Here is a 15,392-nt window from a genome sequence, read left to right as displayed (position 1 = left end):
ACAATTGAATTTGATGAGATATTTTAGATATGATTATTAACCTATCAAGGAAGCTCTACTACTGATGATTTTGACTACAAACCCACTCTTAAAATTTTTTCTTAGAAAAACAAGGTATTCCTAAATATAACTGTGCTATCTTACTGAAGAATGCTTTAACTTATATGTCCCCTAGTTACCTCAAAGTCATCCTCCAATAGTTCCTTCTTTTTCATGAGTTTTTTCTTCTTCTTTTTACTCAGGTTCTGTTGCTCTACAATCTTGTTGTAATTGAAGTGTTTCCTGCCATCCTCTTCATCATCCATCATAAGCAAAGTCATTTCAGCCTGTTGCAAGAAGAAATAGTTCACATAGAGGTTTCTTTCCAATGGAGTATGGGACACAGATGTCCCCTCTCTAATGAGAACTGAATCATTAAAGTTCCAGGGTAACATTTGTCATCTGTAAACTGATTACAGACCATCATAAAGAAAACCAGAAGTCTTCAAACTTCAACAATGCAAAGAGTCTTTTGAAGCTACTGTGGCATTGAGAACAGGTGAGGGAGGAAGTTTGTACTTTAAAACAAAAGAACATTTCATTATTCCCTCAACCCCCTACATCCATACACACACTCACACCTTTTAAAACAAAGAGAGTTTAGCGTAGTAAATTGTGGTAGATAAGACTGTGTGTAGTGAACCAGTAAATGTGTGTGACCTGACACAACAAAGTATTTTATTGTGGCTTTTAACCTCTCCAAATACTCCTGATTTTTCTGGAAAACAAACAAACAAAATCCTAGGAAATCAAAATTTGTTTTCTCCAATACAATAGTTATTATTTACTATTTATTACTTATTTATATTATTTAATGTGTTTACTTCTTAACTTCAATTTTGTGTTTTACTAATTAAATGTTATATCCCAAGTAATTAAATATTTCATCTTTACAAACATGTGTGATCTTCAAATTTACATAAGAGTTGGAAAATGCAGAAAAATATCTTTATTCTTTCGGTGTATTTAATGTTGGGTAATGTTGGGTAAATAAAAGAATATATTAAAATACCTTACAACATTTGAAACAAATAACAGAAAAAAAATTGAGAATATAGTGATCTTTAAATCTTCATTTTCTCTTGGTAATTTTAAGAGTCAAAACAGCTTTTCAAAAAGTTTCAGAATAGAATTCTTAGAATAGAATTCTGTATAATAATATCTTAAGATATTTTGTGTATCACTTACAGCATAATCTCTCTCTCTACTCATAAAAGGGCTGATTCTCAAATTGTTGGAGTGTCTAATGTATGGCAAAACTAACATTAAAAATTTTTATTTCCCCTAGAAATGTTTATCAGTTTGTTTTTGGCAATTAGAACTCATTTTATGTGATTGATAACTTGATACTATTAACAAGGTTACTAATTTATTTTTTACATACTGATGCCTAAGTCACAGAATCTCAGCATTTAAAAGTAAAAGTATTTTAGAGATTGTATATTCCCCCATCTTTATTTGCAAATGAGGAAAATGGGGCATTGAGAGTTTTGTGATTTGCCTAAGGCCACAAAGTGTCTAACAGAGCCCAAACTAAAGCATTAGTCTCCTCTCTTTTAGGCTAAATACACTGCCTGAATGTATATCATCTATTTAACTGAGTGTTTGACAATATTTTCTTTATTAATTATTTTTCTGGAAAGATGCCAGAATCTCAATGAGAAAGACTATAAAATTCAGTACTGATTATACTGTTAAGTTTCAAGTTTTAATTATCCTAACTAAATGAAGTACACCTTATATATATGTATAGCATAAATATACCAGATAATTGATTAAACAAAACTGTATAATAAAGACATTAGACATACACTGCTAATGGAGCTGTGAATTGGTACAAATATTCTAGAAAGCATTTTGGAATTAAGCTAAGAAAGTGACTCACATATCCACACTTTTTGACCAGAGATTCCAGAGTTGTAAGGCACATACCCCCAAGGAGTTCATGTCACCATATGTTAAAATATTTATCTCAGCACTTTTTTATAATAGCAAAATACTGTAAATAAAGTTGACACCTATCACATTGAGAGTGGAAAAAATCAAGGGCAGCTGGGTAGCTCAGTGGATTGAGAACCAGGTTCAGAGACAGGAAGTCCTGGGTTCAAATATGACCTCAGACACTTTCTAGCTATGTGACCCTGGGCAAATCACTTAATCCCCATTGCACTCCTCTGCCTTTGAACAATACACAAGGTAAGGATTTAAAAGAGAGAGAATGGAAAAATATCATACTAGGGCATTTCAAATGTTATTGTGCTATAAGAAATGATAATGAAGAAAAATGTAGAGTTATATGAACTGATGCAAAGTGAAATAAGCACAAGCAGGAAAATGATATACAGAATGAAATTAATGGAAAGAACAAAGAACCAAAATTGATTGCTGTGAAACTCTAATGACTAAGCATGATTCTGAAGAAGGGATACATACAGTAAAATATGCACCTTTCTCCTCTTCCCCCATATTTCTCTGCAGATGTGAGAGATTTGAATGTAGAACACTATTAGTTTTGCTAAATTATTCTTCCCCTACTATCTTTTTTAAAAATTATTTATTACAAGTGATACTTTACAGGTTGGATAATGGGGGAAGTATATATTGGGAAATGAAAATAATATAAAATAAAAATATATCAATTAAAAAAAAAAGCACATCATGCACCAGAAAAATTATAAACCTTTCACTTAAAACTTATTGGCCATAAAAATGTGTGTTGTTTCACTAGTCCATATTCAGTCAGTCAAGAAGCATTTTTAAATCGCTTATTATATACCAGGGATTGTGGGAAGTCAGAAATTCAAAGAGCTCACATTCTAATAATAAAGACAACAGGCAAAAAAATTAAAGATAAAAGATACATACAGAGTAAATGAGGGCAGTCTCAGGGGAAGGTAGGATAAGGATGATCATAAGGAAGGACCTTCTACAGAAGGTGGGATCTGAACTAAGTCTTAAAGGAACACAGGAAGAAGAGTAGAGTTGGGAGGACATCTCCTGGCCATGGAGGACAACTTGTGAAGAGCCACAGAGTTGGGAGATTGAGTAGTGTGTGCAGAAAAAAAAAAGATGGCTAATAACCTATGAAACTACCCAATAATTAAAAAGTGGATAAGGATATATTGCTATATGTGACTAAGAATCAAATCTTCCCTTTGTAGCAGATAAAGCTAAATATGTATTTTTATGAATGTTTATATTTAGAAGCTGTGACAAGGAAATCACTTTAAAAGACTGATATATATATTAATTTAAGGTCGCCAAGGAATTCAGCTATGTAATTCCTAAATGAAAACTCAAATCAGCCGTCAGCCTTTTATAGAGTTTAATTACAAACAGGAGGAAGAAAGGAATTAGAGATAGAGATAGAGAGAGAGAGAGAGAGCGAAAGGGGAGAGAAGGGAATAGGGCTTAAATACCCCCTCTGTTTAGGCTGGGCCAAAAGGCCCAAGCCCTTAGATAGCTGGGGCAAAGAAAAGAGATCAGTCCCTATTACTCACGTGACCAAAATGGAGAAACAGTCTCAGAGGCCCCCACCTTCAGCTTCCTTCAGAGCAAGCTTCTCAGAGCACACTCCAACCACTCAGACAAACTCCTCAACCACCACCCTGAGTCTTCAGACCCCTCTATCTTTAAGGAAACCATCCAAGTTCCCTCCCCTCAGTTCTCACATCTACCAATCACTCTCCATCAATTTCCCTGTGCCAATGGAGGCTCTAGCTTAACCCAGGACCGCCCAGAGGTCTCTGGCTTTGCACATGTCTGTTGAAGGTCATATTTTCAAATAATTAAATCTTTGATCCTTTGCTACAGCCCTTCCTAAATCCTGTTAACCTGAGTAGGGTAGAGATTGGAATAATTAAATTTTGATCTAGGCTGCAGCCCTTCCTCAATCCTGTTAGGACTGAGTAGGGTGGAGATTGATTCCAAGTATCTCCATTGTATCAATTCTAAAACCAATCATGACTCAAAGAAATTCCTGTTCTATGCTTAAGCATAGGTCAAAGTCCTTTCCATTGTTCAGCAAAAGGTTTCTGTCCTAAAGTAATCTTAAGAAGGGAGGAGGAGGAACCTCCCATGCCAATGGGGTTCACATTCCAATAGACTATCAGTAAGAAATTTTCCAAGTATGAAATTTCCCAATGGTGAAATTTCCAACATTTATAAGTCTAAGGAATTTTAAGGTTTACAAAGCACAGCTGAAATATGCAGACACACGAAATGTTTTATTGAAACATCTTGACTAACCATTGGGTGTATAATAACTCTGAACGCTTACATTTTGTCTTTCCACCTCGGCTTCTTCTGGAGCCTTTTCATCCTTGGAGATTTTTTTGGATTTTTTCTTTGTACCTGAAACAATAAGACATTTTTGAATTTATTTTAAACCAAACCAAAATCATTTTTTAAAAAGTATTAAATTTATTTTATCCTCTGTTCCTCCCAATTACACGTAAAAACAGTTTCCATCATTTTTTTTATACCTTTACCTTCCACCTTAGAATCAATAATATGTATTGGTTCCAAGGCAGAAGAATGGTAAGGGCTAGGCAATGGGGGTTAAGTGACTTGCCCAGGGTCACATAGGTGGGAAGTGTCTGAGGCCAGATTTGAAACTAGGACCTCCTGTCTCTAAGGTCTGGTTTTCAATTCATTGAGCTACTCAGTTGCCCCCTCCAACATTTTTCAAAGAATATTGAATTTTGAATTGACTCTTCCTTCCCTTCCCCCAAACCTGTGGATGATAAGCAATCTTATATGGATTTTACATGTGTAATAATATAAACATTTTCCCATATTAATTATTTTTGGAAGGAAATTCAAATAGAAAAACATTTTTTTATGAAAAGTTTGCTTTAGTCTGGAATCAGACTCAGCTCGTTTTCTCTGAAAGTAGATGACTTTTTTTTTTTAAATCATGAATCCTTTGGGATAGTTTTGGATCATTTTATTGAAGAGAACAGCTATTATTCATAGTTGTTCATTGTAAAATATTTCTGCACTATACAATATTCTCCTGGTTCTACTTACTTCACTCTGCTTGAGTTCATATAAGTCTTTCCAGGCTTTTCTGAGCTCCTTCTGCCTGTCGTTTCTTACAGGACAATAGTATTCCATTATAATAATATACTATAACTTAATCAGCCATTCTCCAAGACATCCTCTTACTTTTCAAATCTTTGTCCCCCTAAAAAACCTGTTTGAAATATTTTTTTATATATAGGACCTTCCCCCTTTTGCTTTTTTATCCCTTTGGGATATAAACCTAGTAACAGCATTGCTGGGTCTAAGCTCTTTGAGCACAGGTACAAATTGCTCTCCTGAATTATTTTATTTAATTTAAATTTTTTTTAATTTAGAAAAATTTTCCATGGTTACATGATTCATGATTTTTCCTAGCCCTCTTCCTGGAGCTGACAAGCAATGCCACTGGGTTATACATGTATCATTGTCCAAAATCTATTTCCATGTTATTTATATTTGTAGTAGAGTGATCTTATAATGCCAAAACCCCAATCATATGCCCATCAAACTACATGATTATTCATATGTTTTTCTTCTGTGTTTCTGCTCCAAGAGTTCTTTCTCTGGATGTGGATAGTGTTCTTTCTCATAAGTCCCTTGGAATTGTCCTGGTTCATTGCATTGCTGCTAGTAGAAAAGTCTATTACATTTCATAGTACTATAATATATCAGTCTCTATGTACAGTGTTCTCCTGGTTCTGCTCCTTTAGCTCTGCATCAATTCCTGGAGGTCTTTCTAATTCACATGGAATTCCCCTCAGCACAATAGTATTTCATCACCATCAGATGCCACAATTCATTCAGCCATTCCCCAATTGATGGACAACCCTTCATTTTTCAAATTTTTTTTTTTTGCCACCACAAAGACTACCGCTATAAATATTTTTGTACAAATCTTTTCCCTTATTATCTCTTTTGGGTATAAACCCAGCAGTGGTATGGCTGGGTCAAAGGGCAGGCAGTCTTTTAAAGCCCCTTGTGTATAATTCCAAATTGCCTTCCAGAATGGTTGGACCAATTCACAATTCCACCAGCAGTGTATTAGTGTTCCAATTCTGCCACATCCCCTCCAACATTTATCACTTTCTTTTGTTGTCATATTGGCCAGTCAGCTAGGTGTAAGGTGGTATACTTCTGAGTTGTTTTGATTTGCATTTCTTTAATCAGGAGGGATTTAGAACACTTTTTCATGTGCTTACTGATAATTTTGATTTCTTCATGTGAAAACTGCCTATTCATGTCCCTTGATCATTTGTTGATTGGGGAATGGCTTGTTTTTTTGTAAATTTGACTTAGTTTCTTATATATTTGGGAAATTCAAACTTTGCCAGAGTTTTTTTATAAAAATATTTTCCCAGTTTTTTGCTTTCCTTTTAATTTTGATTGCATTGGTTTTGTTTGTACAAAAACTTTTTTTGATACACTTAATATATATTTATGTTAATTTAAGTTTTTGTACAAACAAAACCAATGCTCTCCTGAATTGCTGAATCAGTTCACAATGTCCTCAACTGTGCATCTGTGTCTCAGCTTTCCCATATCCCCTCCAAGTTTTGTCATTTTCCATTTCTGAATATAAGAGACAATCTGATAGGTATGGAGAGGTATCTCAGAGTTATTTTAATTACAATCTCTAAATAATAGTAATTTAGAACATTTTTGCATGACTATAAAGAGCTTTAATTATTTTTTCTGAGAACTGCCTATTCATATCCTTTGACCATTTATCAATTGGTAATGACGTGTATTCTTATATATTCAGCTCATTTCTCTTTGTGTATTGAGTCTTGAAAAATATTTTTGTACCATTATGATTACTGTTTATTATTCTCCATTCTATTTAACACTATTTGGGTTTTGACCTCCACCTTCCCCAATTTGCCCTCTCTTCTATCACCCCACCTCACCTTCTCTTATTCACTTAATCTCCTACTTTCCTGTGGGGTAAGATAGTCTCCTATACTCAATTGATTGTGTATATTCTTCCCTCACTGAGCCAATTGTGATGAGAGTAAGGCTCATTTGCTCCTCTCCATCTCCCCCAACTTCCTATCCACTGGAATGCTTTTTCATTCATCTTTTATATGCAATAATTTATCCCATTCTATTTTCCCTTTCCCCTTCCCCCAAATGCATTCATCTTTTTCACGCCTTAATTTTATTTTTATGTCATCTTGTCATCTTATACCTTTGCCCCATCTATGTATATTCCTTCTAACAGCCCTAATAATGACAAATTTCTCAGAAGCTACAAGAATCATCTCCTCATGCTGGGATGTAGATGGTTTCATCTTATTAAACATCTTTTCTCTTTCTAGTTTACCTTTTTATGCTTCTCCTGAGTCTTGTATTTGAGTCATATTTTCCATTTAGCTCTGGTTTTTTGATCAGGACTGTTTGAAAGTCCTCTATTTCACTGAATACCCATTATTTCCTCTTAAGATTTATGCTCAATTTTGCTGGGTAAATTGATTCTTGGTTGAAATCCTTTACCTTTACCTTCTGTCATATTAGATTCCATGCCCTCCAAACTTTTATTGTAGAAGCTGCTAATAAATCTTGTGTTACCCTGATAAAATATTTAAATTGAAATTTAATATAATATTAAATTAAATTATTTTAATTTGAATTGTTCTCTTTGGCTCCTTGACCCAGGAGTTCTGGAATTTGGCTATAATATTCTTAAAGTTTTCCTTTTGAGATCTCTTTCAGGAGATGATCAGTGGATTCTTTGAATTTCTATTTTCCCCTCTTATTCTAGAATAGCAAAGAAGTTTTCCTTGATAATTTTTTCAAAGATGTTATCTAGGCTCCTTTTTTTCTCCTCTTTAAAAAAAATTTTCTTTATTTTAATAATGAATTTCCACACAAGTTTTCTGAAGTTATATAATCCAAATTGTTTCCCTCTCCTCTTCCCACTCCACTCTCAGAGTTGGCAAGCAATTCAATCTGGGCCATACATGTAGTATCATGCAAAACAGGTTTTTATATTATTCATTTTTAAGTGAATAATCTTGTAAAGGCCAAACCCTAAAACATATAGGCAAATAAACAAGTGATAAATCATATGTTTAAATTCTTTTTTTTTTTTTTTGATTATGGCTTTCAGGTAGTCCAACAATTATTAGATTATCTCTCCTGGATTTATTTTCCAGTTCAGTTGTTTTTTGAATGAGATAACTCAAATTTTCTTCTATTTTTTTCATTCTTTATTGATGTCTCATGGAATCATTAGCTTCCACTTGCCCAATTCTAACTTTTAAGATATGGTTTTCTTGAGTGAGCTTTCATACCTCCTTTTCCATTTGGCCAATTCTATTTTGTAAAGAATTCTTTTCCTCAGTGAGTGGCTGTACCTCTTTTCCCAATGGGCCAATTAGGTCTTTCAAAAAAGTTCTACTCCAGTGCATTTTTATATATCTTTTTCCTTTTGGCCAATTCTGCTTTTTAAATGTCCTTCTCTTCTTTGGATTTTTGTGCCTCTTTTACTAGTTGGCCTATTCTATTTTTTAAGATATTAAGTTCTTTAGTATTTTTTTGTGACTTCTTTACCAAACTATTGACTCTTTTTGCATGATTCACTATCATTTCTTTTCCCAATTGTTTTTCTACTTCTCTTATTTGATTTTTAAATTCTTTAAAGCTCCTCCATTAATTCTTTTTGGGATAAGAGCAATTAATATTTTTCTTGGAGGTTTTGAATGCAGCAGTATTGACTCTTGTCTTCTTTGAGTTTGAGTCTACCCTGTCAACAAGATAATTTTCTATGTTGTTTCCTTTTTTGTTATTTGCTTATTTTCCTGCCTTTTTCTTTCCTTCTAGTTTAAAAAACTGTTGGTTAAAAAAACTGTTAGCTGGGCATTTTTAACTATGGTGAAAAGAACAATATTCCAAGCTTGTGGCTGTAAGTGCTTGTGTATGTTGATGGTCCCTCTTGTGACAGAAGGGACATCTTTTTTTTAGTGCCAGCCTCTGTCACACCCTCACCCTATAACTGTGTCCCAGGGCTGTGACCTAGTTCTGTATATGGGCAGTGAGACAAAGAGACCAGCATCCAGAGCCAGCAAAGAGATTCCTGTAATCTCTTTTGTGGCTGAGTTTCAGAAACCTTTTCTGTTAATCTAGCTCCACCCAACACCTGTTGCTAAAAGTAGGCCCTGCCCTGGTATGCTGTGCTCCACTTCCAGCCTACTGTACTAGATTACTCCTGCCAGCCTTCTAAGTTGTTTTAAGCTGAAAAATTATTTTACCTTGTCTTTTCATGGGTTATGTTATTTCAGAATTCATTTTGAGATATTATATCACAACTTTTTGGAGGGTAATTTGATAGAAATCAGATGGGTTCCTGGTTCCTGTACCTTCTTCACCAACCTGGATATTTAAAGTTTTTTTAATAAGAATATCAAAGCTTTGCTGTCAGGAAAATAAAAATGAATTTCAAAGGCATTTTACCACTTTTGCTCAAAGTCTTCACTTTTTATTTCTTGCTGCAATGTCTTTTGAAGCTAGTATGCCCATTTATGTATTGAATTTTCATGAAATTACTGGAAAAGAACCAAATTTTATTTAAGTCAGACACTGAGTATTTTCAGTAAATAACTGTTTTCTAGATAATCACTATTGGTTGTATTTGATTCAAAATGGTATTCCTAGGATCTTTCCAGCTGAAGCTAGTAATATTAATGGGGATTCCAAAAGGCATCTAGCAGAAAGTAGGATTTTGGCTTTTTTAGGAAGTTCATATATATATATATATTTATAGTGCATACCATTCAGAGAAATATAAACCATACTCTAATAATAAGTAATAATAACATATTACCAAACATTTCTAAGGTTCAAAATATGGAATATAGGAACTTAAATTAATATTTAATAATAATATCCAAAATAGGAACTTAATATTTGCTGATTGATACCTCTCCAATAAGTGACTACAGTTGAAACTTCATTTTATCAAGCTCTGATGTCCAACCTCTTAACATTGCTGCCTATTTTTTCAAGTCAACAATTTCTTTTGAAGTCAGTGACAATGCTAAATGTGCAGGAGATAATTTTGTGGCAAAAATGAAAATCAGGCTATATGTGATTAATAATAATAATAATAATAATAAAAAGATAAAGATCTTCATATACAGTGGTGGGAAATGATTTCAAAGAGCCCTTAATGAGCTTTTCCTTAATGACCTACAACTTGCTGAAATGTCATAAAAATAAAGCCTATAGAATGGGCAAGGGGGAAAAGATTTCTAGGGCTAAAGATTACATTCAATTTTAATATAATCAATATTGGGGGTTTAAGAATGGGGACCAAATAAAGAATTAATATATGCTATGATAGTCAGTGTCAGAAAACACAACACAAATTCCAAAATCTAACAGCTTTCCCCCCTCTTTTGGAAATTATTCAGACTTAGGTTAGGCAGGAGTATGAAAGGAAATTAATCTAAATTCCTTACTCTGAAACTCTCTCTATTCTTTAATGATTCCATTGCCATGTAATAAACTACATCTACTAAGACTGCTGAAAAGAAATATATCTGGACTGATTCCATGAGGTTGAAAATATGAAGAAAATATAAAGTTGAAAATGTAAAGTCAATTACATTATTATTTAATAAATTAGATATAGGAATGAGTAATTTTTACCGAAATAGGTATTGCTTCTTTGGAAAAAATTAAAAACAATAAAGGAGGCATAGATTTATTAATATTGGGTATCTCCTCCTCACCGAGTAGATTTTCTTCAGAATCTTGTGTGCAAACTGGATTTTTATGATCGAAATACCTGTAGTCAGTCCTGCCTTTGACTTTCATCATGAAAACCAGAGAATTTTTCCCATAGGAAAAAAATGAATTAAATTAGAAACTTCATTTGAAAAAGGGGAGACAAATAGTAATGATGACTTTTACAAAGAGTTTTTAAGTTTGCAAAGCACTTTACACATATATGGGTAAGAGTTCCTCTCTAGCTTTTATCTAGTATTTCATTTTTTCTATTCCAAGATTTCTGTCACAAGACCTTCTCTGAAATATTTAAAAAAAAAAGGAAAAATTTTACCAAATATCCTATGATCATACATTTTTTTAGCTCCTACAATTCCCCTTTGTTATTTTTTATTCTGAATATTTAGAGTACAGAAATGCAAATGGTCTTCAATGTAGTACATACATGACCAATAAAAGTCAGAAACATTATATTTGCTACTGTGAAAGAGATGACAATCTAATGTCCTTATAGATCTATTTGGAATACTACCTGGTATTCATCTATGGCAATGTCTATCCCTTTACATTTCCTATCCCTCTGTTTCCTATCTCTTCACTGTATACTCTGGAATCTATTTTTTATTTTTAGACTAATTATGAGACCTGTGCCCTCTCCCCCTGAAATTTGTATTTATTTATAATTGTACATTCTGTTTTCCCCATGGGGATGAGATTTCCTTGAGCTTCCCCCCCGACCCCCCCGCTTTGTCTCCCTAGTGCTTGGCCTATAACAAATGCCTCATAAATTCTTTTTGAATTACAACTAATACATGATGTAGTTCATTCTCAACTAGTTGAAATGGAAAACCCAACTGTCTCAATCCAATTTAGGTATATAAAATGGTCAAGACAATTAAGCACATTAAAATTAGGCTGAAAACTTAGTTCCCTTTGTGAAAAAATATTATACCAAAGCCACTGGAGTTTCTGAAACCACATAAAACATATTTTTAAAAAATTCCATAAGGTATGAATTTTATAGGAAATCACAAAGCTCATCATTGAAGAAAAACTGTAACAAATCTAGAGTATTAACATTAAATTCTAACTTAGTGAGGGTTAAATACCAAATGTGGTATCAATGACTTTAATTTTCCAATGCTTTGGAGGTTATAGGTCTATCTACATGACTTTAAGAAACAGCTTTGGGCAAAGGTATAGTATATTCAAATGGTATATGATTCTTTGTCCCACATAATGAAGGGCCTTGAAATAGATACCCATCTAAGTGACACTGAGGAATTAAAAGCTCATTAGTAAAAAATAAAAGTATTTTTGAAATACTTCATTTTCTAATTGTACTTCTATACACATATACTATACATATAGTGATATAGTTCACCTAACTTCCAAATACTTTCAAGAAAAATGTTATCAATTAACTAACTGCCCTACATAAGTTTGACTTTCTTCAACTCCTGACCATGGAAGATTTTAAGCAATGAAGTGGTCAAAGAGAAAAGAACAAAAAGGAGAAATAATAGAAGAAAATGCCAAAATAATCTACAAGCTGTACTACTGGTTTTAGTAACTGAGAATTGGCTCAACATCTTTTATTCTGTAAGTATTAAAAAAGCAAAATGTATCTTTGCAAGAAACTATTTACAATAAACACTAAAAATTAATGTACTAGTATAGCCCACCTGGGTCACTTTATTTCAACATCACAAATATAATTCTGTGCTACAAAATGGTGAAATAGATCCAAATTCCAACTCTTCATAACTTTGCCTACTAGGGTGCCCTAAAAGCAGTGGGTATACAACAATTTTTTTAAACTCAGTTCCTTTCTAAGCATAACTGACCTGGTTCAATAACTAGAAAAAATTGCTCTAATTTTCCATTTATTCTTCCTTATGTCTTATGGATAATCATAAATAAAAATTTATATTTTCTTTCTGGGGATTCCATAGACATACAAGATTACTGAGGGTCATCTTCAACTAAATCTATATGACTATCAGCAATCTTTATCATGCTCCATGTTGTAGACCTTTCAGGTAATCATTGAAAAATATAGTATGGGGGGCAGATGGGTAGCTCAGTGGATTGAGAGACAGGAGGTCCTAGGTTCAAATTGGGCCTCAGACATTCCCTAGCTGTGTGACCCTAAGCAAGTCACTTGACCCCCATTGCCTAGCCCACTCAGTTGATTCTAAGATGGAAGGTAAGGGTTTTTAAAAATTTTGTATGAAGGGAGATATAAATTTATCTGCTATTTCATTGATTTGAATCCTGAGAGGAAAAATTTGGAGTTATGAAAAAAGAGGCAGAGGGGATTTTAGAATTTTGGAACTATATAGTTTTAAGAATAATGTTTGAAAGAAAAGGCCTTAATATAATACTTTATTAAAGATATTTAAATGTAGCATAAAGTGGATCTTGACAAGGTAGAAAATATTTTTAGGAAATTCCCTCTTGGAAAAAAAAAAAGTCCAAGTGTAAAGATCTATTTTCAGGAAGCATTTTAGAACAATAATAATGATGATAATTAAAAAGTCATTTTAAAAGCTATGATAATTTTATATTCATTTTCCCAGGAAACTTTTGCCAATTCATCTCTAAAATCTTGTTCACAATTTAGAGACATTAGTTCTAAGAATCCTGATATATAAGATGGTATAAGATCATTAAATTTATCCCACTAACTTTATCCTAAACTTTACAACCTAACCAGGATGCCAATGAAGAAAATCTTTGGAATTAGAACAAGGAAACTACAACCTTTTATATATCTCCAATGCAAACCTGGTTCCCTGAAATTGGCTCAAATCCATCAACTTCTGGAAATAACTGTTCAGGTATGATAAAAAACAGAGTATGCTAAGTTTCCATTTTCCTTTCCAGTTCACAGGAATCTTACATATTATACTGCCTTTCTTTATACATCTTAATCTTGTTTTGATCAATATGATGTCAGTACTTAAAGATATAACCACCAGGAAATAATTTAAAGTAATTTAGATTTCCTTGTTAAGAGTCACTCTGTCCCACCAGTCACCAGAGTCAAAAAGTAGAGAAAATTCATAAAATGAGTCTCTTTCCTTTGCCAGTTTGGCTCTGTCCCAGAATCATGGCTTTTTGGGAATGTCTGTGATAAGTATGCAATTTTATGGATGGACAAGAGAAGTAGGGGAGAATGGAAAGGAAATGTACAAAGGATGAGATTTATGTAGTTCTCCAAAATGATTTATTGAAGTGTTTTTCTGTTCATTTCAAGTAACTAAAGCATGTATTTCAGTAAAGTGTAAGAATTGAGGACTATTAAGTGGCATATAAACAGGTTAGTAGTTTATAAATTCGTGGATTCAGAAGAGAGTGTGACTGAATCACATTATAGACTTGGAGATAGGAGGACATGGTTATCACTTTCAATACTTTAGAACAGCTCTGTTACCACCAGAATGTCACAAACTTGTAGTCTTAGTTTCTTCATCTGAAGGTAATGAGAGGCTAATGAGATCCATAGTACCTACATCATGAGATTTTCAGGCTAAACCAAGATAATACTTTGGCATTATATAAAGATCAGTTATTGTTATAATTACTATACTTTATGTCCTGTGAACCTTAAAGACATTATCACATGTTTAAGCTGCCCTCTCACCTTACAATGTCCTTCTGTCATGACAGACTCTGTATTCCACCTGTGAGTTCCTTTTGGGGCCTTTATTCTGGGGAATGGGCATAGAGAGCAATGCTTCATTCCACTCTCTCTTCTGACTTTAAGGACTCTGCCACCATATCTCACCCAAGTATCTGTTATCCCACCCTACCCTCCAAATTCTCTTAATATGTTGTCTTCCTCCATTAGGAAGTGAGCACCTTAAGGGCAAGAACTGCCTTTCTTCTTTTTGTATCCCCCAGAATGTAGCAGATTCCCTGGCATATACTAAGCACTTAATAAATGTTTGTTACCCACCTAGTGTTGGCAGGGAACCTCAATCATCAAATCTTACTCCTTCATTTCACATAAAAGGTTAACAAACCTAGAGAGGCTGAATGACTTTCTCAATCACTTATGGTAACAAAGTAGTAGGGATAAAATGAATATTTAGGTCTCCTGCTTTTCACTATTCTAGACATATGGGGAAAAACTATTGGGGACTATTACACAAGACTGAGCCATCTCTACAAATACAGTTCATTTTAATAACTATCGTTTTTAAAACATATTCTAAAACATTTCCAATTCTTTAGTTATCTGTCAGGCTACATAAACAACACATCTAAGAATTGCAGAAGAATTACAGTGGCCAACGAGTTCAATCCATCCCTAAAAGAATAACCTTACACAAACACACTTGGCAAGCAGTTATCAGTCTGCTAAAAGACTGACAAGAAGAGAATCCTTTATACCTCCTGAGATAGTTAATTTTACTTTTGGATAAATCAAATTATTAGAAAGTTCTTCCTGATATTTAATCTATATTTGCTCCCTTACAACTTACCTAGTGCTCCAAAATCCATGATCTAGACCAAGGACAAGTCTAATCCTTCCATATAAAAGTCATTCAATACTAGAAGACAGCTTTTATAATTCTTGCAAGTCTTTTCAA

At 33.5% G+C, this 15,392-nt stretch overlaps 1 protein-coding gene across 2 annotated transcripts in view; it reads right to left on the bottom strand.

Moving 5' to 3' along the window:
* ESF1 (ESF1 nucleolar pre-rRNA processing protein homolog) overlaps positions 1-15,392 on the bottom strand; it is a 109,773-nt gene that overhangs the window by 1,862 nt on the left and 92,519 nt on the right. For both annotated transcript variants that reach the window (XM_007476666.2, XM_007476667.3), the window contains exons 12-13: positions 4,319-4,392; positions 180-326 (exon numbers count right to left, since the gene is read on the bottom strand). In XM_007476666.2, coding sequence (XP_007476728.2) covers positions 180-326; positions 4,319-4,392 — 221 coding nt within the window. The remainder of the gene's footprint in view (positions 1-179; positions 327-4,318; positions 4,393-15,392) is intronic.

Source organism: Monodelphis domestica, chromosome 1 (assembly GCF_027887165.1).
Source record: "Monodelphis domestica isolate mMonDom1 chromosome 1, mMonDom1.pri, whole genome shotgun sequence".
In the NCBI taxonomy this organism is placed as follows: domain Eukaryota; kingdom Metazoa; phylum Chordata; class Mammalia; order Didelphimorphia; family Didelphidae; genus Monodelphis; species Monodelphis domestica.
The sequence above is the reverse complement of the archived record's forward strand: the minus strand, read 5'-3'. Positions and strand labels throughout refer to the sequence as shown.